The following is a 26,758-nucleotide window of genomic DNA, read 5'->3' on the forward strand; positions in this document are numbered from 1 at the left end:
TCTATAGAATTGTATTTAGAAATACATTATACATAATTATGTGTATTCTTTTATATTGTAAATTATTTTTTCAAAGTAGATATTGAGAGAGAAAATGCAAAAATGTTTTTCTCTTCCTAAAAATAAACGTTTTCGACAACTATAAACCAACAATAAAAAGTTTTTGACTCTTTATATCACTCTAAACCAGTTGTTTATCCTACGTAGTCGATATGTAGAAAATTTCATGCCGGTATTTGCTATACAACGCCAGATATACGCAAATTTTAAAATACATGTATTTCCACTGAAAACGGCCTGGCACATTATAGTAGGAGAGTGGAGGCGGAGCTCTGGCCTCTTCCAGCTGATGGGGAGCGACCAACCAGATCGGCTCCTGGCTCCAAGAGGGTTAAACGGGCCTAACATCTAAGGTCATTGGCACCTAACGGTACAAGATTGATGGCATGAGATGATAATTAATATATTAAAATGTATCCACTGACTAGAGTTTAAAATAAATGGTGATGAAGAACGATTATGAGATTAAAACAATCAGTCGATCTAATTCGCAATGCCTTATTTTCTAATAAAAGTATAGAAAATAGAGATGATAATGGAATAAGGCATTGCCTGGAAGTACAGATATATATAATTCATGTTAGAAGTTAAAATAACACATTAAAATATGCAAACACGAACTAAAATAGAGTCAAAGGGATAAAAGTGCAGTTAACACAAATACACTAAGATAAAAGACATTATTACACGCGATAAAAAAGGACCACTATCCTCATAAAACGGATGACGAGATTTGCTGACTGCTCGTCATCTCGCAGGATGAGGGAGATGGTACTCGGGAGTGTTAGCCTATGGCGCAGATCGACCAGGTCCGCGCACTCCGCAAGGATGTGTACCACGGTAAAATGTTCGCTGCAAGTACACACCGGAGGGGGTTCGCCTTTCAATAAATGGGAGTGTGTTAGTATATCGTGGCCGATCCAAAGACGACATAATACCACTGCTTCCCTCTCAGAAGCCTGAAGGGATGTCCACCATACCTTCGTTGTACCTTTTATCGCTCTCAGCTTATTGGGAAGTGGAGTGGCCTGCCACTCCATCTCCCAATGGAACATAACCAAATGTCTCAGCTGAGAGTCAATATCACTTGCTGGAACCTTGTAAGGCAATGGGGGCAATGTAACTGCCTCCTTGGCAGCCTTATCTGCTAACTCGTTTCCCACTACACCCATGTGGCTTGGGAGCCACATAAAAGTACTTCTGGTGCCGGCATCCAAAAACCCGGCCAGCAGGTCCTGGATCCGCTGCACCAGAGGGTTGAAAAAGACTATCCTCATTTTTTCCCTATTGAAAGTCTGTTGAAAGGAGAACAACAAAACTTTGGCTTCCACCTATTCAATATACTAAAAGCAATTATAAAATTAGGATCTCATCCTTATTTTATTGTTTAATTGTTAAAACACAGGACATGTTTCGTTCATATTTTGAACATCTTCAGCTATAAATATTCATACAAGGTTAAATTGATAACATTGTTCCAGAACTTACACTTATGGTTCGCCATTAACAAACTTATCCATCATAAACTTTTAAAAAAATCTTAAATATAAAGCGTTTATATATTACGTTGTCTTATTGAAAATAATATGACTATTTATTGAGTTTGAAAGATTAAAACCTTATTCTAATATTTAAAAGAGAATGCCATTAGTTAGTCTCTGTATAAATATATTTGCACTCTGTTAAATAGCTGAATGTCTTAAAATCATTTATTGTATACACATGAAAACAATTTGTTACAACTGGCATAAACTTTTTCACATGTTGTAGCATATGGAATTGTAATCTTAATACACTCTCAAAACAGCTGAGTTTAGGTGTGAATATTATTCTTTTCATCCATAAAATGACTAAACTGAGGCGCACTGTTGGTTATAGGTTATGAATTTTGTCCTACTTTAAATATTTACCGTAAAAAATTTGTCAAATTCATAAATTGCTTATAATCGTAACTAGTGTAGGGCAGTCCTACAGATGTAAGCAGGGACTCAGTCAAATGGTGACAGTCAAGCTTTGGTGATGCAAGTGGTAATTTTATCCAAGTTTACGTAAGTAAGTTTGTTGATATATCTGTAACAGAAAAAATTTTTCATGAGAATATGCTAATGGTTTAAAAGTTAAAGAAACTAACGTTGAAGGATCAGCACTTACCCCATCCACTCCTGCCTGCATTTACACTAGTGCACTCAGCTGTTTGACGATTGCTTGTCATTCTACTTGCGCTCCTCGTGTTGTATATGTGTCTTCGTATCTGCGGGACATTGGAAGGGGAGGTAACAGAGGGCGGCATTCTAGCGAATGGCGTGATTCGTGGAGGGGAATGTTCAGAAGTTGTGTAAGGGGGGTTTGTGTATTCATAGATTTACTCTTATTATTATCCGGGATAAAATTGCTTGTAAATTTTGTGCTATCGAGTTTGAATATTTGTATTAATTTCGGTATTTGTTCTATTAACGGGCTTTTTATTTCTATTTCATCGTTCAGGTCTTATCTCTATTGAAGTGTTTGTTTAGGTAGATATGTATGTTCTCCAGCTCATTAATTTTCCTTTATCAACCTTTCTGATTATTTTAAAATCTTTTTCTATTGTAGTAAAATGGTGTCCTTTTTCTTGCATATGATTACTCATAGCGGAAAATTTGTTATGTTTAGCAGCATTTACATCTTCTAAATATCTAGTTATAAAACTTCCGCCAGTTTGGCAAACGTAAGAAAAACTACAATCCGAGCAAATCAGCTTATACATTCCTGAACTTTGGTATTTGTTGTTGCGTGAATTTACACTATTATGGTTGAAAAATATATTTCTATTTTTATCTTGTGTTCTAAATGCAATAGTAATTTGCCGTTTTTTGATCGGATCTGTGAATGTAATTGTTGCAAATTTTGGTTTTTCAGTTTTGATCAGAATACGGTTAGTGGCCAGTTTTGATTTCACTCTGTTAATAATTTGGTTAACAACATCTATATTAAAACCATTGACAGAAGCTAAGTCTTTTATAAATTTAATTTCTTTTTTTAAACTATTATCAGAGAGTATGCCTTTGCTGGCAAGATGTAGTGTTTACAGTGCACTATGTCTTCTGGTATGGGCTAGATTAAATTTGTTACCTTCACTGACCAGTCTCAGCCTCATCCTTAGCTTTGACAATATGAAAGTGATTGAGGTATGTGCGACGCTAGTAATACCATTCCTTATTCAGCCAGTCCCTGTAATGAATGGTGTGAAAATGTCGCTCATAAGGTCGGTTGGTGCATGCATTTCAGTGGGCTTGGCAGGCTGATGTGCAAGACCAACTGTTGGCTCCGTGAGGAAAGCAACGGGAAACTACCTCACTCCTCATTTCCCTAGTACACCTCTTCAGTGACGCCTAAACCATCCATGACAGCTGATGGCAGAGCTGTTGAGGATCAAACCAGCCTTCGGGCTGAATACCCAACGTTCACATACGTATCAGAGTGTGCCATTTTGAAGGGTCTGTATATCAGACTAAAAAAAAGTGGCTTGTTTCTGTAATTTTGGGTGTAGGGAATCTTTTTAGATAGCTATTGGAATGTAAGATGGCTTTCTATAAACCTAAAAGTCAAATTTATTTTCTGTTCACGTTACTGTAATATTTAAAAAGTTTAACGAATTATTATTTTCTTCCTCCTTAGTGAATTTTACTCTTTGGTCTAGGTCATTTAAGAAGTTTAATATATTATCGCTGTCATTAAGTTTGCTATCTATTATAACAAAGGTATCGTCTATATAACACAACCACAAACATAGTTCTTTTATGCCTGTTTTTATTTTGCTGTGCTCTAGATGATCCATGTAAATATTGGCTAAAATTCCAGACGTGGGGGCTCCCATCCCCAAACACATCTGTTTGTAATTTGTCGTTGAATGTGAAATAATTGTTGTTTAAAACAAAATTTAATCGATTTATAAACTCTTCTATTTTGCATGTACTTAACTTGTCCTGTTTGGGTAGGTTAGACTTGGTGATTTCAATGGTTTCTTTAATAGGTATGCTTGGATACATATTGGTGATATCATAGGAACACATCCTGTGATGCGATTGTAGCTGAAACTATTTAATTTTTTGCAAAATTCAATTGAACTACTGATCATGGAATCGCTGATGAATTTGTAATGTTTCTTTAAAAATTTGTAAGAATTTTGAGATTTTATTAGTAGGACTTCCTCTACTGTTGATTATAGGTCTAACAGGCATATTTGCTGTATGGATTTTAGGTAGAGCTTTAACCATTGGTAGTTTGGGATTCATATTGATCTTTATTTTGATACTCTTGTTCGTTAATTATAAAAGTGGAATTTTAAAGTATATTCTTTAGGTTCTTCTGAATTTTATTTATAGGTTTTTTTAGTTATTATGTAATTATTATCCAAAAAAATGCTTCTCTTTTGTTAATGTAACATAACCTCATGCAATGAAAGAAAACAACACGATTCAAAGGCGAGGACAAATTATGCTAGCTCCCTTGTGCAAATGTTTATTTCTTGAATTACCGTACTGTTCTGTTTGCATTTTTTAGATTCCTTGTACTTGCACGGAAAGTGCCCGATGCCCTTAAAACATTGTGACTTATCGAACTTTCCTATGACAAGGAGAGGAAGTCTCCCACATCCGTGTGCATTGCAACACAGTACAATGACACCCACCCTTGTATGATTTCCTGGCTGGCACTTCTCTCCTTTAAAACCGTAAGTCTGTTTGGGTTCGGCATTTAAAAAAATGCAGTTTCATCGGCACTGACAATATTGCTAGGTGCGCACGAATTGATTATAAGCGGGAGAGTTGCCGAACAGCTGTGAGCATGCATCCGGCAGATAGTGGGTTCGAGTCCCACTGTCAGCAACCCTGAAGATGGTTTTCCATAGTTTCCCACTTTCACACTAGACATTAATTAAGTCCACGGCCGCTTCCTTCCCACTCCTAGACCTTTCCTATCGCATCGTCGCCATAAGACCTATCTGTGTCGATGCGACATAAAACAACTTGTTAAAGACTTGATTATATGAGCCACGCTTATCGCCAACTGTCAGCATCTCCATTGTTCATGGATTCTGCTTCTCCACACACTGCCTACTACGTGATATTGTGGAGTTCCTTAAGACACTGAATACAAAAGAATTACAATTTCACTGAACTTAGCAAATATGAAGCAAACTGTAGACACACCTAAGTGAGAGAAAGTGCAAGTTCCGGAAGATGCATTCCATCATGATGGGGATAATTATGAATTTAAATTACTCTGTAAAATACTTTTTTTTAAAGGTAAATGCAGTTTTGAATTAAAAGTCTGAATTTCGGTAATGGGGCCGACATTGTTCTTCGAATTACGAATTATCCGTATTTCGAATCAAATAGTTTAAATAACATGCAAAACCGTACCACATGTTTCCGGGAACAAGAGCTTCATCGAATTAGATAGGATTTTGAATTAACCAATTTTGAACTATCAAGGTTCTACTGTAGTTCTGAAAGCTATGTTAAAGTTAAGTTTTTTGAAAATATTGGTAATTTGGAAACTACCTCACTCCTCATTTCCACTGTATGCCTCTTTGGCAATGCCTAGGCCAGCCAGCCGTCGGGCTGAGTACTCAACATGGAAGTTAATATTATTATTATTTTGTGATGATTGGCCTATTGCCAGTAGCCACACCACATTAGCAGTCAATCTTCTTTACCGTACCAATAGATGACAGCAGTCTATGAAATCCATGGATAGATTGATTTTCAGTTCATCATGGATTGTTTCCAGGACCTTGCAGAAAGTTTTCTCATTACGCATCTCCTTCACTTCATGAAGAAGGAGACAATTATGCCCACTGTTCTACTCTGCTTATTCTGTCCAAGCCTTCTGAATTTAAAGTCTCTTTTGAATATCAGCGATGTTATCCTTTAAGTTGGAGAGTTCCACACAGACAGAATTTTGGAATGTTCACAAGTCAGCACCAAGCACAGCCAGAACATCAATGGGGGTGGTAATGCTGTTAGTTGGCTTCCTCCAGGCAGGCTTGGAATTGAGCAGGTTTCTTTTCAAAGCCTGCATTTTTTCTAGCGATTTAACGTCACACTAACACATCAAAGTTTTTCAGCAATGGAAAGATGGGAAAGGGCTAGGATTGGGAAGGTAGCGTGGCCGCGGCCTTAATTAAGATACAGCCCCAACATTTGCCTGGTGTGAAAATGGGAAAGCACAGAAAGCCTGGATTTCTCTCCTTAACAGCTTTCAAGATCATTTTTGCAACAAAATATGTCTACAGTATATCCTGAAGTTTTCAGTAACACTCGCTCACAGTTAGGACTTACAGATTTTCTTGCGATTTAGTCAGGTGAATTGTAGAGCACACTTATACATGTCTAACTCCCAGTGCCATATTGCAGGCACATATGTTTCTAGGTTTGGCATAGTAATTCAAGAACATGTCCAGAACTTGGACAGGGTCACGGATTGTGGACGAAGGAACTAGCCAATTTACTCTAAGTAAATTAATTTCCAAGGACTTTCACTGATTGAGCACAAGCAGTAGGTACTCATTAGACATCAATGTCATTGGACAAGACCTGCATCTCAGATTTTTTTTTTTTTTTTTTTTGCTAGTTGCTTTACGTCGCATCGACACAAATAGGTCTTATGGCGACGATGGGACAGGAAAGGGCTAGGAGTGGGAAGGAAGTGGCCGTGACCTTAATTAAGGTACAACCCCAGCATTTGCCTGGTGTGAAAATGGAAAACCATGGAAAATCATTTTCAGGGCCCTACTATCTCCCGAATACTGGATACTGGCCGCACTTAAGCGACTGCAGCTATCGAGCTCGGTCATCTCAGATTCATAGAGCTGGAGAAGCTTTTAATTTTTCGAAGTGTCAACTACACTTCTCCTCGCAAAATGAACAGCAGCACAGTGAAATTCGTTATGCACTATAATATATCCTCATGGCTGCAGGGTCAAAACCATATACAGGCAGTTGTCATTTAAGGGCAAGTTGAGGAAGTCCCTTTCAGAGCAAAGTTCAGAACTGAGGCTTTTCTTAAAATTGTCACTGAAGGGATGGGAAATACATACCAGTCATCACTTTATAACTTAAGATTACACACAAATGCTCTCCTTCAATACTTGCTATATTACAAAATAACATATAAATTATACTTATCAATGTAACATACTCTATGACAAATTAAATTTTTAAAGATAATTTTAACATACCCGAAGCTGATTTCTTAGAATTTCATCACAAAATTCCAAATTTCCTTCACTGTGGCTCAGAACATATATTACAATAAGATGATAAGCGAGAAGTGTCATCACGCACAATACTTGGCGAATACTGTGATAAAGGTGGTAACCAGCTTCTAGCTCCTTCAAACCAATGTTCTATAAAGAAGATAAAAAAAATTACATTTAACTCTACAGAGTCCAGGAATCAAGTAGAAACATGTACATTTTTCTAACAATAAAGAAATTAGCAAAATACTTCCACAAATATGAACAGTAACTCTACAGTACCTCCTCAACTAAGAGAACTAGACAAAACAAGGAGTTAAAATGGGAAAGTTATAAGCCAGAAAATGGTTATAAACAACAGGACAAATTATTTGAAACACTACTGCACAAAAAGAGCATACTGCAAAGACCAGACAACATGTATATAAGAGGCAGTCTTCATGGTGGAGTTGAGTTATTGTTTAACAGAAGTTGTTTTTGTGAACACGTGTTTTGTTAATGCCGACATGCTAAAGTGGCAGTCAGCTGTTGTTTAGGTAATAACTACTTTCAGTGGAGAGAGGAGAAAGGGAAGGGAAAGCACTGCTTGGTCATTTTATAACATAATTTTGTGTACTAGGAAGTAAAAGCACGATAAAGATTTTGATGAAATAAAAGTGTAGAATTAGGAAATATCTTGTAAGGCATTATTTTTATGGATAACGTAATAATAACCCACTAAACCAACACAATTGGCAAAAGTGATGTCTAAATTCAGAGAAATTAGTACAGATAAGAATATCCTAACCCACATTCCAGATGTTCAGCATCAGAGTAGCTGTAAGTGGGATTCATTAAGCGCTAATGCAAAAAGTGCAAAATGTTGTTCCAAAAATTAACTAAGTAGTGCAAACAGGGAGAATTGTTTTAATATGCATAATTGTTGAGCTTGGGTTGGTTAGCTTTATTTTGGCAATGTAAATTTCTATAGCTTCTTTAATGTTAAAAGGTGTTTTTCTTTATTTTTTTATTTTAATTTTATGTGTAACTGGTGCGATGTCTGCAAAATGGTGCAAGTTGTCATATACGTGTTCTCCAAAGGCTGAATTCCAATTGTACATTATCTAATCACACTTTTGTATTCTTTGTATTTGGTGTGGAAATAACATTTTGTTTGGCCCATATATGTGGCGTTCCAGTTTGGTTCCTGACATCTGAGTTCATGAACTCTTGATTTTGAGAAAAGGTCTTTTGTGTTTAAGTTGCATTTGCTGATACACCTCAGCAGTGATTTGCTCATTCCAAAGGCTAAGTTTAGACCTTTTTTAAATATTAACTATTTTCAACGTGTTCTTGTTGAGTTAGTTGAAGACAATGTATTTTTCTCTTTCATGTACATGTTTTTCTTGGTGTTTTTCCTTTGCTTACTTAATCATTTATCTACTGTGTCAGGAGGATAGTTGTTTTATTTAGTGATTTGTTTTATTGTTTGTATATCACCACTGAAATCTTTTTTGCTCACTGGTATGGAAATTGCTTATGTATCATTGTATTCAGTATTGCTAATTTGTATATATATGAGTGCTTGGATTTGTTGTGAAGTCTGAGAGGGTTTTCTGTATAATTTGTATACAGGCTGGTATTATTTCTACTGATTGTGATGTCTAAAATTGTTGATATTCTTGTTAGTTTCTGCTTCTATTGTGAATTTGATTAACTTGCGTAAGGAATTCAGTGGGTTTAACCCTTTCCCTGCCAAGCTAAAATGCATTCAAGTTTAAAAACTTCATACTAATTCCGTATTGAACCGAGAATCGAATGGGAACAAGAAAGGTCCACCTATTCAATACCATACAATGTTATAAAACGAATTATAAGATTTTATTACTCTTAGGACCGGTTTCGATGCTGGTGTGCTTTGTGTAAACATCCTCGTGACAAGAGTTCTCTGAATCTAAACACGTTAAATTACATGTGACCAGATTAACAGTGAGCCGAGGACAATAACTTATATATCACTATCTTAAAAGTCCAACACCATATTTCCTTTGAATATTTGTATGAGGGTCTACTTGATGAACATTCACCGAGTCTTGAAGTAAATGGTGCAAATATTAAGAAAACATTTTTACCATTGGTTAAAAAAGATCGGTCATTAAAATAGCTTAAGCAGTCTTGAGAAATAACAAATTATAGGACTAAAGAGAACATGAAGGAACTTCAAACTCTGTTTTTCGTAGTAAAATGCATGTCTTCTCTAACTTAAGAAAATTGTGGCTGGATTCAGTCTGGTAAGTATTCTATAACAAATTTTTACATGAAAATGAGGCGGACTCCATGTTTTCCAGGGTGCTAAATGATGTTCTTGGTTCAAAATGGGACCTGAAGCAGATAAAGAAAAAGAGAGGGGCATGTTAAGAACGGCTCTTGAAAAAAGGTAAGGTACTATCTTAAGAATTGATGTGAATATGAGACTCGCCTCTGGCAGTTTGCGTGATGTGTGTAATCAGACATTAGAGAAGACACTGAGAGCCGAAAGACAACATGACCAATGTACCTGTGTTGGAGGGGAAGGGGGAGAAGTTGATCAGCGGAGGTATTGAGGGGAGGTGGCAGGATAGGTGGGGAAAGTGGGGAGGAGAAGGAGGGACTTAGACTTGATGGCAATGAAGGAAGGAGCGAATAGAGAGGGGAATTATGTTGGGTGATGCGGCGAGAGGGCGTGGCGTGAGAACGTTTTCTGTATGCTTTGTATGTATGTATGTTTAGTCATCAGCCCGAAGGCTGGTTGGATCCTCAACAGTTCCACCATGAGCTGTCATAGATGGCCTAGGCATCACTGAAGAGGCATACTAGGGAAATGAGGAGTGAGATAGTTTCCCGTTGCTTTCCTCACCAAGCCAGCAGTTGCTATTACATATCAGTCTGCCAAGCCCACTGAAATGCATGCACCGACCGACCCTATGAGCAACAGTTTCACACCATTCATAGCAGGGACTGGCTGCTTAAGGAATGGCATTACTAGCACCGCTCATACCTCAGTCACTTTCATTTTGTCAAAGTCAAGGATAAGACAGAGACAGATCAATGAAAGTAACAAAATTACTCTAGCCCATACCAGAAGACTTCGTGCAGTGTACACACTAGGTCCCACCAGCAAAGGCATCTGTTTTGAAAGACTGATTTGCTATTGGAAGCTTTTCTGAGTCTGAAAAGCGCTATCAAAAAATTGAAGAATACTTTTGGTTTCTTAGAAATATCATTGAGATTTAAACCAGCATTAAAGTATTGATCCAGGTGAATCGAACAGCTCTCAGTGATGTCAAGCAAAGTACCTTTATTAAGAACCTGTAGAACTGTGAGATCCTGAACAATGTTAGTAAAACTATGCTGAAAATCATTCATATGCTGCCCCATTGCCGAAAACGTATTGTATCTAACGACATTAACATGTTCCGCGTATCTAATTTTAAAATTTCTTCCTGTTTTTCCAAGATAAGAACTGCTGCAGTCATGACAGCATAGTCTGTACACTCCGGAACTATGAAAAACATTATTTCTATTTAATGAAGTGGAGTTATTCAGGATGTCAATGCTTCTATTATTAGTTCTATAAAAAATCTTAGTGTTATGCTTTTTGAAGACGTTGGTGATACTGTGTATTTTATTTGTAAAGGTGAAATTCGAAAAAGCTCATAAAAATGCTACCTATAATAGTCTGGTTGACAAAGCCTCTAGAGTTCCTATGTCAAAAAAGAATTTGAATAAAGATTTGAATTTAATTCGGGCAATAGCTAGAAACAATGGTTTCACGAATGTCTTCATTGAGAGAATCATCAACAAGTTTAAGTACCATCCTAATACCACCCTTCTGAGGAAAAGACACAAAGTGAATACTTTTTCGCTTTCACCTTTACAAATAAGATACACAGTATCACCAACGTCTTCAAAAAGCATAACACCAAGATTTCTTATAGAACTAATAATAGAAGCATTGACATCCTGCATAACTCCCACTTCAATAAATAGAAATAATGTTTTTCATAGTTCCGGAGTGTACAAACTATGCTGTCATGACTGCAGCAGTTCTTATCTTGGACAAACAGGAAGAAATTTTAAAATTAGATATGCGGAACACATTAATGCCGTTAGATACAATAGGTTTTCGGTGATGGGGCAGCATATGAATGATTTTTCAGCATAATTTCACTAACATTGTTCAGGATCTCACAGTTCTACAGGTTCTTAATAAATGTACTTTGCTTGACATCACTGAGAGCTGTTTCATTCACCTGGATCAATACTTTAATGCTGGTTTAAATCTCAATGATATTTCTAAGAAACCAAAAGTATTGTTCAATTTTTTTATAGCGTTTTTCAGACTCAGCAAAGCTTCCAATAGCAAATCAGTCTTTCAAAGCATACAGAAAATGTTCTCATGCCATACCCTCTCACTGCATTGCCCAACATAATTCCCCTCTCTATTTCCTCCTTCCTTCATTGCCATCAACTCAAAGTCCCTCCTTCTCTTCCCCACTTTCCCCACCTATCCTGCCACCTCTCCTCAATACCTCCCATGATCAACTTCTCCCCCTTCGCCTCCAACACAAGTACATTTGCCATGTTGTCTTTCGGCTCTCAGTGTCTTCTCTAATGTCTGATTACACACATCATGCACGCTGCCAGAGGTGAGTCTCATATTCACGTCAATTCTTAAGATAGGACTTTATCTTTTCTAATGTTAAAAACTTATCTTTTTTCAAGAGCCATTCATAACATCCCCTTCTCTTTTTCTTTATCTGCTTCAGGTCCCATTTTGAGCCGAGAACATCATTTAGCACCCTGGAAAACACGGCGTCTGCCTCATTTTCATGTAAAAATTTGTTATATAATACTTACCAGACTGAATCCAGCCACAATTTTCTTAAGTTAGAGAAGACATGCATTTTACTATGAAAAACAGAGTTTGAAGTTACTTCATGTTCTCTTTAGTACTATAATTTGTTATGTCTTAAGACTGCTTAAGCTATTTTAACGACCGATCTATTTTAACCAATGGTAAAAATGTTTTCTTAATATTTGCACCATTTACTTCAAGACTCGGTGAATGTTCATCAAGAAGACCCTCATACAAATATTCAAAGGAAATATGGTGTTGGACTTTTAAGATAGTGATATATATAGTTATTGTCCTTGGCTCATTGTTAATCTGGTCACATGTCATTTAACGTTTTTAGATTCAGAGAACTCTTGTCAAGAAGACGTTTGCACAAAGCTTTAAGATAATTGGTGCTATATTTTTAGGTTAATATTATACGTTAATGTTCACGGCTCATGTTTTTAATCAAGTCATTCCTCATTTGTAAGATTTGTGTACACTTTTATGCACTGTTTTCGTAACCTTGTCATTGTATGTATTTCTAATTTTGTGGCTGAAGATGATGCACACCAGCATTGAAACCGGTCCTAAGAATAATAAAATGTTATAATTCATTTTATAACATTGTATGGTAGTGAATAGGTGTCTTTTCTTGTTCCCATTAGAACAGGGCCTATCACGGTGCATGCGCGTAGTGCAAAAGACGACTTCGCTCGGTTGACCAGTGTGCAGACCCCTCCACTCTTTGATTTGGAGCAATAGCGCTGTCTCTCTCTTTCCTCACACCTGTCTCGCTCACTCCCCTGTCTCCCTGTTCCCCACTTGCTCCGTAGCACTCCAAATCCAAGCTGAGTTGAGCCGAGTAGAGCAGAGCTTAGCCGAGTCGCCCAGAGACGAAGCGTTGGTCCGAGCCGAGCCGAGCTGAGCTGAGCGGCACCGATGCACTGCGCACGGAGCTCTTGCTCCTCACTCTGCACACGTGAGATTTTGGGTGCTTGCGAGGCCCTGCATTATAGCAGCTAAAATGCTGTAGTTCTGCTAATACTGCCAACCTAAATTAAGGCAAAATGAAAGGTTCTACTGAAAATTGTGTACTTCTCTAAGTTTTAAAGCTATATAGATGAATTTTCCTTTGATGATTAATAATATGTCCATGTATATGTTCTATGATTTGGTACGTTGCTGTCGCGTATGCTTTTATGTTCAAAACATTAATGAATTTCCAGTTTTTATAATAAAATTTGTAAATATGAATTATTATTTAACATAGTAATAATTATTTCACATAAGTTTTAACATCACAGTTAGTACCACTAAACTATGTTGTCTTTTAATGTTAAACATTTTAAATTTTTATGTTTAAAACTGTCCGAAGTATTTTAGTGTTTGAAATTGAAAATTATGGTTAGATTCATTGTGATGCTGACTTGCATATTGCTGGTTAACACTAAAATCATAGTCATCTTCACTTTTGTTGGTAGTAGTAGTATGAGGAAGGGTAACACCATTTTTATTTTCTAGTGGCTTTACGTCGTATCGACACAGATAGATCTTATGGCGATGATGGGATAGGAAATGCCTAGGGGTTGGAAGGAAGCGGCCGTGGCCTCAATTAAGGTACAGCCCCAGCATTTGCCTAGTGTGAAAATGGGAAACCACGGAAAACTATATTCAGTGCTGCCGACAGTGGGATTCGAACCCACTATCTCCTGGATGCACGCTCACAGCCGTGCGCCTCTAACCGCATGGCCAACTCGCCTGGTAATAACACCATTAGGCCTAATATCTGTGTCATGTTATTTATTTATTTCATGTCAGAGTGTTGAGAAACTTAAAAATATAAATAAGGTATTATATACAAATAAAACAGAATACATTTTATGTCACAAAACATGTTTCACACAATGTCTGCCCAGAAATGGGCAACAGAAATTCCCTCTTCAGTGGCTTGAATCAAGTCTTGAAGTGTACAACGAACAGGGCAGGACTGACAGTCATACAGGTGTTGGGTAGTTTGTTGCTCCCCACAATCGCAGAAGTCTGACTGATCTTTCAGATAACCCCATTTTTTAAGGTTATCCTTGGATTTACCTACTCCACTCCTCAAACGATTAAGTGCCTTCCAGGTTGTCCATTCCAAATGATGACCAGGGGGTGGAGATTCAGAAGGCACCATCCAATCAGAAAGATGCTCCATTTTTGCTCGCCACATATCACAACGTGCTGTTCTTGCTGGTTTATCCAGAGCCTTGGAGACATTGAGGAAACTTTTCCTGGACTTCAGTCTTCTGGGTGGAGGTCGATGTCCAAATAACGGGTGGTTGCTTGTGAGATCCACCTTCGACCTCTCTTGCCTTGCAAACACTTCTCGCCGAATGTCTGGAGGAGAAATACCAGCCAAGCAGTAGAGTTTGTCAGTGGGAGTAGGTTTCAGACACCCAGTTACTATTCTACATGTTTCATTAAGAGCTGCATCCACCCGCTTCGTATGGGCTGACCTAAACCATACAGGACACGCATACTCAGCTGCAGAAAAACTCAGAGCAAGAGCTGAGGTTCTTAACAAAGTTGGATGGGCTCCCCATTTGCTTGAGCCAAGTTTACGGAGGATGTTATTTCGGGCTGAGACTTTCTGTCCAGAATTAACACAGTGTTTCTTGTATGTTAAGGTCCGGTCTAAAGTGACACCCAGGTACCTAGGTGTAAAACAATGCTCCAGTTGCTTACCCTCCCACGTTACGCACAGCTGTCTAGTAGCTTCTCGATTTCGAAGATGAAATGCACACACCTGGGTCTTAGTCGGGTTTTGTAGTAGCCGGTTCTTCTGATAGTACACTGAAAGTTCCTTAAGTGCATTTGAGAGCTGCATTTCAGTGGTTTGAAAGTCGTCGCACTGGACAGCTAAAGCCAGGTCATCGGCATAAATGAAGCTTCTTGTATAGGAAGGCCTTGGCTGGTCATTTGTGTAGATGTTAAAGAGGATTGGCGAGAGGACACTGCCCTGAGGAAGTCCGTTCTGTTGGTCCCTCCATCTACTGCACTTTCCTTGAAACTCAACAAAGAACCGGCGATTCTGCAGGAGAGTTTCAACAATCTTCGTGAAACCATAGTCTCTGGTGAAGTTATAGAGCTTGGTGATCAAAGTTCTATGGTGCACTGTGTCGTATGCTGCCGTAAGGTCCACAAATACCACACCTGTGATTTTACGTCTTTCAAACCCATCCTCTATGTGCTGAGTTAAATTGAGCACCTGTGAAGTACAATTCCTTCCAGATCTAAAGCCCGCCTGTTCTGGAATAAGAAGGTGATCTACTTTAGATGTGAGGCGCTCAAGTAGGATCCTCTCAAATATCTTATATAGGTGACAAAGTAATGATATTTGCCTGTAGCTCTTAGGATTTAATAGATCCTTACCTGGCTTCAAAATAGCTATCACGTGAACTGTCACCATCTGTCTCACTGTATTCATCTTCATTAAAAGTAATATTACTGTCACTTCCTAACAACAAAGCCTGAACTTCTGTATAACACAAGTGTTCTGAATAATATTTTGCCACCTTACCTTACACAAATCCGCAGTATAATACACAGAAAAACTTTAAAACCAATACATTGTGCCAATACATGTCCAGCACGTGCTAACCTCACAAAGAAATAGAAAATAAGAATGTTATAATCCCTTTGTCAGAGAAAAACTGGTATTTACAGTACTTGTAGTTACAGATACTCTGGATCAGCCAAGATACATATGCGAGACATCTGTTGCATTAAACCTGAACAAATAGTATTTGAAAACTGCCCTCTATGGAATCAGATCTCATTAGATCTTGGCAGAATTACAATTCACAGATCACTGACTGACCTTGGCAGCCACTGGGTTTATGACTGTTGTGCATTTGTGAATTCATTACAATAAAAGCATATTATGTCATCTACATATCTGCTACAAGTGTAAGATTCCTTTAGAATGCTGGTTGGTTTCAAAGTGATACAGGAAAATTTAAAGGTGAGCCCATGGCCAACCCTTTCTTCTGACAATAAATTTTGTCACTGAATATAAAACTAAGTGATGATGAAATGTCGTATGGCTTTTAGTGCCGGGATATCCCAGGACGGGTTTGGCTCGCCAGGTGCAGGTCTTTCTATTTGAGTCCCGTAGGCGACCTGCGCGTCGTGATGAGGATGAAATTATGATGAAGACAACACATACACCCAGCCCCCGTGCCATTGGAATTAACCAATTAAGGTTAAAATCCCCGACCCAGCCGGGAATTGAACCCGGGACCTTCTGAACCGAAGGCCAATACGCTGACCATTCAGCCAACGAGTCGGACATGATGATGATGATTGCTGTTGTTTGAAGGGGCCTAACATCTAGGTCACTGGCCCTAGTACATTAGGTTACATATTGGTACTATCAAAGGAAATCATTCTTGTCCTCTTTGCTATTTTTAGCATTTTTAGTTTTTTGATTATTTCTAGTGAGTATTTAATCAACCTGTCTTCTCTGAGCACGATTTTTTCCTTACAGAATTTGATTCAGTAGTTTCCTTAGATTATAACATGGCATATCTTAGAAATTTACTATTGGTCTGATGGAACATGAGTTTTTGTGTAGTTTCAGAAGGGCTCTTAGTGTGGGAAGTGCAGTCTTTTTGATTGTCTTTCTTTTTCCTGTTTAGTGAGGATAAGGTCTTTTTATCTTGTTTACTTGCTTCATCTCATTTTGAATTTTTTTCGGAGTTGCGTTGTAACTCCTGAATTCCATTGTTCCCAATAAATTTGTTTTTTTTTTGCTAGGGGCTTTACGTCGCACCGACACAGATAGGTCTTATGGCGACGATGGGATAGGAAAGGCCTAGGATTTGGAAGGAAGCAGCCGTAGCCTTAATTAAGGTACAGCCCCAGCATTTGCCTGGTGTGAAAATGGGAAACCACGGAAAACCATTTTCAGGGCTGCCGATAGTGGGATTCGAACCAATAAATTTGTTTGTTTTTTTTCTATGTAATTACCTTTTTCCATTATGACTGTTGTGTTCCCTTTATCTGCTTTTGTGACAATTATTAGGTTCTCATTTTTCATTTTATTCTTAACTAATTTTGATGTTGAATATAGGGTTATGCAATTCAGTTGTTTAAAGGAATTATCAAGTCTTATTATTTTTAGGGCTTTGTTGGTGGCTACATTTTATATTATTTTCCATTTATTTCTCATTACGGTAGAGATATGTTTTTGAAAATAATTAGTATATCAGTGATGAGTTGTTTTCTGTATGATGTTCATAGCATTTGAACTTGAAACTTTTTTCTGTCAATGATATTTTGATTTTTACTGCTTCCTTTTAATGTAATTGTGTAAAACAATTTATGTTATTATTTATGACTACAAACTAATGTCTTACAAAACACTTATTCATTCAATGCACTTTTATTTCATCAGAATCATTATCTTGAATTTACTCCCTAATACAATAAAAAAAATTACAAGATAACGTAGCACTTCCCCTCCCATCTTCACTGAACAGACTCAGTGCCACAGCATTCCCCTCATACCCCTCTCCATTGAACTGAGTTATTGCCTACAGCAATCCACTCACCCCTCTACATAGCAACCACGACTGGAGCAAGTGAACTGGCTTCAGTATAAATGTAATCGCTGGAGGTAACAGACGATTAGCAGTTTAAGTTAAGTACAGAAAACTTTCTCAAGTTACTCAGGTGACAGTGGACAGCTACGAAATTCATAATTTGTCTCAGTTGTTCATAATATCACCAATTCATAAACACTGACAAGTTTAAGCAATGTATACAATACTGTACATATATACCTATGTGATTCAACAGAATCTGAGGATGTTCTTGTTGAACGAAATATGGCATTCTTTGTTTATTTGTATGCGTTATTTTTACGGGTATGTATGTTATAGAGTTATATGTGTTATAACTAGTGTTCTTTTAACAGACTGAAGAGTTAAGAATGAACATGCTGCATGAAACTAAACACTTAAAAAATAATTTTAATGAAGGGATCAGGTGAGGTGAACAGAGAGGATAGGTTACTTTTGAAAACAATAGACTCAGTACTGGATGGAAAGAGGACCAGAGGGGATAGGGGTAAGATCAGTGCTTAATAAAATGTGTTCAAGGCAAAAGGCACTGAAGCAGAACAGACTACAGGGCACGCTGCAAACAGAAGATTATGAAGGCACTAAGTTCATTCATGCAAGTTCCCAGGCAGAAAATATAAAAGTGTCATAACGGAAGACAGAGAAAGAAACAAACAAGTGCTGAAAAATCATATATAGAAAGACAGCAATATAAGTAAAATTATTTTTTAATTTATTTATGCATGAATCAAAAATCAACAAAAATTTATGTTGCAGCAAAGAAATGTCAGCAACACTGAAAAAAAAAAAACTATACTCACTTTACTGCCAGAGAATCCAATGAATTCAAGCAATTTAATTACTCTTGCTGGAAGTAGAGAAATCATCTGGAAATAGAATGACAATTTGTATTTTAATAATCATGTTCTTATATTACAAAACTACATGATTATGATAGTGGTGGTAGTAGAGAATATATAAGCAATCATTTTTTTTAAGCTTGGAAGAGCAAAACATTTTTAATGAACCTGATACAAAATACTGTAACATAAATCTTTAAAAGTCAAAGAAGTTACAGAAAATGACACAGGACCGAAATACTACTCAGCTAAGCTTAATGAACTCTAGTTCAATAAACAGGTACAACAGTGATGATCAGGCCAATGTTTCTCAGCATACTGTTTATCAAACACCGCTGTACATGGGACTGCAGAGTTGATTACCCCAATGCTGAATGCACTCCACCAAAAGCAATGTGTGAGGTGGGCACAAAACCATCACCGCTGGACTGTGGATAATAGGAAAAAGGTCATCCAGTCCAATGAATCCAGATTCCTGGTTCATCACACCGATGGCCGAGCGTGTGTAAGCCAATTTTCATCTGAGGCTATGGTACGGAGTTGCACGGTTGGGCAGAAACCGGCTGGTAGAGGAGCTGTGATAATCTGGGTGATGTTTTCATGGGACAGACTGAGGCACATTATTCTGGAATGCCAATCCATGAAAGCTATCCAGTATCTGGAGATTACTGGGAACCAAATCCATCCGTTATTGTAAACAGCATTGCTCGATGGTGACGGCCAGTTGCAACATGATAGTGAATCTGCTTTAATGCTGTGGCCCTAATATGAACCCCATTGAGCATTTGTGATTCGACTTGGAGAAGCGGTTTGTGCTACATCACCAATGCCAGCAGAGTACACCAACTGGAGGACCTGCTGTTTCGCTTGTGGTACCACATACCCCAGGATAACTTTCACCACCTCGCTAAATTGATGCATCACTGAGTTGCTGCGGTACTGCGGGCAAAAGGTGGTCCCACACTGTATTAGGTAGGTGGTCGTAGTGTAATGGCTCATCGGTGTATATATACATTGACCGGCATGAAAAACGCAACACTCATTTTTTTAAACTGGAGATTTATTTTAAATTCACATCGACCAAGAGATGGAAATATTATTTTGTGATTTAATACCATAATTTACACATTTTAGAACATAAAAATGAAAAGAAAGAAATTTTTTCTGAAATATTTACTTGAATAGTTCGAGAAAGACATAATCAATGTGTACATCTCTAGTTGTTACATATCGTCTATCCACTTGAACACCTCACTGACACTTTTATCAACTGAACTGACTTTTTTCTCATGTTTAGAAGCATGTACAGCCACTTCTTGTTTTAATCACATCCTTGAACCTCTCAGGCATGTTCATGATTAATGTTGCACTCCTATCCTGTGGAATCTGCTCCCATTCTTCCTGAGGAGTCACCCACATATCCTGACGGGGGATGGGATAATGTTAGTAGACCATTCTTCCTAATTCATCCCATAGATGGTCAGTGGGATTCAGATCTAGACTATGACAAGGCCATACCACTGCATGAATCCCAATTTCAACTCAAGTACTTTTGCACATACTTGAGTGAGTGCTGTCATGCATTAGCATGAAAGCATCACTGGGGAATGGAGAAAAGACTACAACAAGCTCCTGAAGTATTTCACTCACATATCAACATGTTGTAAGGTTCCCATGCTCCAAAAGGCTAACTATGTCATCGCCATCAAACTTATTGCAAGCTGTCAAACTTATTCCTACCCACACCATTACAAAACTTCTCTGAAAAACAGTTACGGGTGAAAAGGTGATAGGGGAATATCTTCCCTAGTCTTCCCCCATACTCTTTCTCTGTCATTCAGTGTTAACAGTCAAAATCAGGAATCATCAGCAAATAACACCTGCTCCCATTGTTATATCATCCTTTCATGATGTTCAATCAAATAAAACAGTCAAATAATTCTATGTTGTTGGGTGAGTTTGGTGATAATAACAAATCTTCTGGCATGGAGATTACCTCTTTCAGCCAGTTTCCTCTCAATTCCTAGGACTTCTTGGAACTGATTTTGGATTCTGACAGCATTGGTGCAACAGTGAGAAAAACCTTGTAGCTGCAGGAAGTGTTCATCCCCATCAGATATGGCTCTTCTCCGAGCCTGATCGTTGCCTCTTAGGATGACATCCAGTTTCTCTGTACATTTTTACAGTTCTGGAAATTGTGGAAGTCATAGGACCGACCGACCGACCGACCGACCGACCGAGCGAGCGAGCGACCGAACGACCGATCAATACTGATCTGCATATAAGGCAGTCTCCCAGGTGGCAGATTCCCTATCAAAGAAATTGGTAATTTATTGAACATCTCCTTTAGTAAGTTATCCCAATCCCTAACTCCCCTTCCTATAAACTAATATTTGCCCCAATTTGTCCTCTTGAATTCCAACTTTATCTTCAGACTGTGATCTTGCCTACTTTTAACCCACTGAAGCAGACGTTGTTGGCAGAGTGAATGCCCTGGAGCAGGAATTATTTTAATGGATATTTCTGCCTACAGCTTTCTGTGAAAAAAATTATAATTAGGGAACTTTCAAACTTTCAAAACACAGAAAGTAAATTAATATGATAAAATACAGAATATTGTATGTTAAAACATATTTTCCACGAACTGAAGAACATGGAATATGTTTTATTTTCCTGCCACCCATATCCAGTCCGTTGGCCCATGTACATCACTTATCTTCTATTTGCTCCTCCTCCTCCTCTTCATTTACAGCACTATTCAATTTGCCATCATCAGAACTAGAACTGATACTACTCACTTCACTGTTACTTTCATCGAAAGAATTATCATCACTTTCAAGCAAAGATTCGATTTCTTTTCCTTTCAGTTGCCAACGCACTGCCATGTTTGTTTACTTGTGTCAAAGTCAAAGACTAACTACATGAAAATATCAAATGACACCAAACTATCGTCAATTATCGATATATGTACCCAAAGAATATGAAAAGAGTTGTCATTCTCACATATACGGAGTCACAACTATCTCCATCGATTGTGAAATTGGTTAAATTGCATCGTAATGCGTGAACATGGAACAGTTCCACGGTTCTGCCTCGTGCTCATAGTAGCGGAGCATGGAACGGTTCCTTGACTCTGCGCCAATGGATTAAAGACACCGCTCAAATATATTCGTCTACTAATGTTATTCCACGCCATCTCTCCACTGACAGCTCAAAACATATCACTTAATCGAGTAGCTCATCTCCTTTCTCCCAAGTCTTTCCAGCCCAAACTTTGCAACATTTTTGTAACGCTACTCTTTTGTCAGTAATCACCCAGAACATATTGAACTGCTTTTCTTTGGATTTTATCCAGTTCTTGAATCAAGTAATCCTGGTAAGGGTCCCATACAGTGGAACCATATGCCCTCTCCTTTACATCGTTACCACAACCCCTAAACATCCTCATAACCATGTGCAGAGATCTGTACCCTTTATTTACAATCCCACTTATGTGATTACCCCAATGAAGATCTTTCCTTATATTAACACCTTATATTAAGTTCAGGTAAGGAACTTTCACCCCATCAACGCAGTAATTAAAACTGAGAGGACTTTTCCCATTTGTGAAACTCACAACCTGACTTTTAACCCCCTTTATCATCATAATCCTATAAAACACTTTCCCGGCTCAGGGAGAGATAAGATAGTGAAGATCAGATGGACAGTGTTATAAACCACCTTCAGTGCAATCTTCTCTTACAGTAACACAACAGACAATCTTATTCCATCCAGAAAGACAACATGTTGAGCTGAATTTGCATTAAATACATAACTACAGATAATTTCTTCATTATTTACCATGTACTGCATTTTTCATGCTGGTCAGTGTATTTCATTTTCTTCTAGTGGCTTAACATTGCACGTATTTAGCAAGGGATGGATTAGAAAGGTAGAAGCCGAGGCCTTAATTGTGTGAAAATAAGAAACCACAGAACATAATCTTAAAGACTGTCAACGGCGAGATTCAAACTCCACCATTTAACGAACGTAAGCTCACGGCTATGCAACCCATACTGCATAGCCACATTGTTTGGTGAGACAGATATAGTAAATAAGTGGTAAGAAATTGGAAAACCTGTAATAATAATAATAATAATAATGTTATTTGTTTTACGTCCCACTAACTACTTTGTAAGGTCTTCGGAGACGCCAAGGTGCCAGAATTTAGTCCCGCAGGAGTTCTTTTACGTGCCAGTAAATCTACCGACACGGGGCTGTCGTATTTGAGCACCTTCAAATACCACCGGACTGAGCCAGGATCGAACCTGCCAAGTTGGGGTTAGAAGACCGTCTGAGCCACTCAGCCCAGCAAGGGAAAAAAAAAACCTGTCATGGTGAGTGAATTATGTCAAACACTGTCATAATTAATCCCAGGGTTATGGGATTCTAGTTTATTTAGGACAGTAATCAATATATAGAGTGATCAAGAGTGTATGGAAAGAAAAATAGGTCCCAAAAGTTTAGAAAATATGAAATATAGCCAAGAAGAATTTTAAAAAATAGTTTGTTTTCAGTAGTGGAAGATTAGCACAAGAGCCTATTAACATTATGAGCAAAGAAAAAATAAGGGAAACATTGGGAGTATAAGAAGGACAATTATTTTACTGACTTAGAAAATACATATATATTGTATGATAGTGCCCTAGAGTAAATGTTTGGAAAAAAGTTTTATACAGAAAAGTATAGGAAAAGAAACAACATTAACAGTAGAAGGAACATATATGGTGTTAAGATCTAAGTGAACAAAATAGGATGTTTTGAAATTGAAAGTAGGATGAAACAGAGAAATGTACTATCGCCTATGCAGTTTATAATTGTGATAGATGACATTACGTGTTGGTACTAGGAAGAAGAATAATTTTTTACTGGAAGTAGTCTGCAAACCTCATCCTCGAACCCTCCTTTATTTGGACTTGAGACCGGCATTGATGAATCACGAGCTCCTCAATTCATTCATTTTTCACCACAGGCAGAGTAAAGCAAAGATTCGATGAACAACAAACTGACAACAGGGAAAAATCTATCATTTTCTGCACAGCAAACAAACTTAGAACAATTAACACCCTTGTTTGACAGTAGACCTTAACACAACATATGCAACCACCATTACACATGAGTGGAACGTGCAATCTAAAATGCCCGAGTTCGCTCCAATTATTTCGACATGGGTGATGGACAATGCTCTCGAGACCGATTCTCGTGTGCTGCGAGCTATGTGACATCCCAGAAACTACAAGAGTAAGCTTTACAGTATATCATCAGCAGTTCTCATATGGAAATGTGTGTGATGATACATTTTGTCAAAAGACTAGGAAAGCACTGCATGTTGAACTATGAGCTACTTAATATCATTAACAAAAGTGAAAATAGAATATCAGTATCTTGAACTGTTCACAAGTTATCTCAGGTGGACTTCTTAGCTGAATAACCTGTATAATTTGTTAATAACTGTAGATAGGATGTACATCTACCTGGATAAAGTGCCAGATCATCCCAGAAGTATTTCTGCCGATGTATTTTACTTGTTTTAAACAAGCAACACAGCGGGCTGTGCTATGTGACGTCTCTTCAAAATAACCGACATCCATGACTTATGTTGCGTTTCGGACATCGTCTTCAAGTTGAAGCGTACAACTAGACACAATTGCACATTGCACCATCATATACCGAAGTAGCTAATTATGACGTGAACACACTATAACATTGAAAAGAATTATTTCCTTTGTCACCAAAATATCGGTAAACACAAGCAGTGGTCATATGGTATTGAATGTGGGGTCTGAAAATGATGTAAACCTACCTGTCGAAAGAAATGGAGCAAACTCAAGCATTTTAGATTACACATTCCACTCATGCGTAATGGTGGTTGCACATGCACAAAGGCACATCTTGCCTCGTCTCAAGGTCGAATAATGCACGCCTCTAGTATCCAGGTACGTGTACCTACAGTAGCCGTCAGTTTCTGTACTTAGCCAATTCATTCGTGTACCTACCAGTGCATACAATGCCAAAATGCGTATCCTTTATAATTATGTTATACTGCGTCAAAATAGACCTCGGTAGAAATGAACGCATTAGTCGCTTTACATTTACAGAATGGAGAAGGCGCGTGGTTTGCTATTCGCACACTCGGCACAAACAACATTCAGCTGCGACTACCTGTAGGTCTACGACATGCTGCTCGCCACACAATGCAGGGACAACGCTCTCCAGATCTCTCGAAATTTCTCATGAGAAATAGTGCCTGCGCTAGTCTCGAGAAATCTCGAAAAATCTCGAGACTATAACATTTATTATAATTTGGGTCCACCTTATTCAATACATAAAATTTTTTGTTTAGATGTAATATTACAATGTATATTTCAATCAGAGCTAGTTTCAACCCCCCTCTGCGCCATCATCAGCTGATATAAGCTTGTGGAAAAATCGACAACCATATAAGTTTATCTACTTCAAATTGATCACAATTTAAAACCATATTGACAACATGAAACTGTGTTAAAATCATACTATATTTTCTACAAGTCCAAGACTTGAGAGTCTTAAGCCATAAACTGATAAAAACATATGCAAACTGGTTTGCTCATTTATGAAATAACATGGATTTAAAAGAACAACCACTTGAAAATAAAATAGTCTTGAAGTACTTTGTGCTTAATTTATCGCGCTTCTTAAAACTTGACGTAAAATCGTAGAAGAAATGATTCAATAAAAACTACAGTGTCCCTTTAATGTAGCAATCCTAGTGAGGTGGTAATGAGTCATAAGTCCTTTGAGATGTTATTAAGGACAACGTTCCCAGTTCAATGCGGACCTGTAATAACAGAATGTAATAAACTATCACCTCACGGAAGAGGCAAAATATAAAATTATGTCTTATAACGTAATCGTTTTTACATGACTCACTTCAAAAGATCGCTGTCCATGCGAAGCGCAAAGAAGCACAGCAAGCAGTGTTGTGATACTAATCAAGTGACCAAGGTTGGACGGGACAGACGAGGGGAAGTAGGGGAAAGTGGAGGAGCAACTGAGGAACGGCAATTTGATGGAGCTCTGGAGGGCGTGATCGTAAGAAGCAACTAGCAAAGCTATTACGCATAATATGAAACACCGACCTATTTGCCGGGATATGTACGTTTTTAAAAAACGCAATAAGGAAATCAAGTAGAATATTTGATTTTTCAGAAATCTCATTTAAATTAAGGTTGGGATTAAAATACTGTTCTAGGTGTATATAGCAACCCTCCGTAACATCCAGCAAACTTCCTTTTCCTAAATTCTCCAAGACCTCAATGCCCTGTTCTATAGATGTGAATTTATGCTTTAGATCGTGTATATGCTGGCCTACCACGGAAAACCTATTATATTTTATGGCATTAGTATGTTCTGTATATCTAATTTTAAAGTTTCGTCTTGTTTCACCTAGATTATTTTTAAGTGGTTGTTCTTTTAAATCCATGTTATTTCATAAGTGAGCAAACCGGTTTGCATATGTTTTTATTAGTTTATGGCTTAAGACTCACAAGTCTTGGACTTGTAGAAAATATAGCATAATTTTAACACAGTTTCATATTGTCAATACGGTTTTAAATTGTGATCAATTTGAAGTAGATAAACTTATATGATTGTCGATTTTTCCACAAACTTATATCAGCTGATGATGGCGCAGAGGGGCGTCAAAACTAGTTCTGATTGAAATATATGTTGTAATTACATCTAAACAACAATTTTTATGTATTGAATAAGGTGGACCCAAATTATAATAAATGTTGTAATCTTGGTTCAATACAGACAAACAATGAAATTTATTTATTTAAATCTGGAGACCTCATCTCAGACTGCCCATCGCTAAATATATACATAGATTACATTATAACAACTTATTTTTCTTATAGCATCATGCAGATGTTGATCCATCTTAATGTGTAAGCCATCTTGATTCTTACAGTAGTATCCCCGCAAGGAGCATAGTCCCAGATAACACCGTTAACTGCCTTTACAATTTTGGCATAGCTGAACTTGAGAATATTCTCCCAGATTTCACATACACGAAAGTCATACCATAATATGCGTTTTCAACTAAACTTTAATG

At 37.7% G+C, this 26,758-nt stretch overlaps 1 protein-coding gene across 4 annotated transcripts in view; it reads right to left on the reverse strand.

Moving 5' to 3' along the window:
* Positions 1 to 26,758, reverse strand: part of LOC136862909 (tetratricopeptide repeat protein 39B) — a 545,055-nt gene that overhangs the window by 177,474 nt on the left and 340,823 nt on the right. For all 4 annotated transcript variants that reach the window (XM_068226207.1, XM_068226205.1, XM_068226206.1 and 1 more), the window contains 2 exons: positions 18,586 to 18,651; positions 7,283 to 7,450 (listed from right to left, as the gene is read on the reverse strand). In XM_068226207.1, coding sequence (XP_068082308.1) covers positions 7,283 to 7,450; positions 18,586 to 18,651 — 234 coding nt within the window. The remainder of the gene's footprint in view (positions 1 to 7,282; positions 7,451 to 18,585; positions 18,652 to 26,758) is intronic.

This window comes from Anabrus simplex, chromosome 2 (assembly GCF_040414725.1).
Source record: "Anabrus simplex isolate iqAnaSimp1 chromosome 2, ASM4041472v1, whole genome shotgun sequence".
Lineage (NCBI taxonomy): Eukaryota > Metazoa > Arthropoda > Insecta > Orthoptera > Tettigoniidae > Anabrus > Anabrus simplex.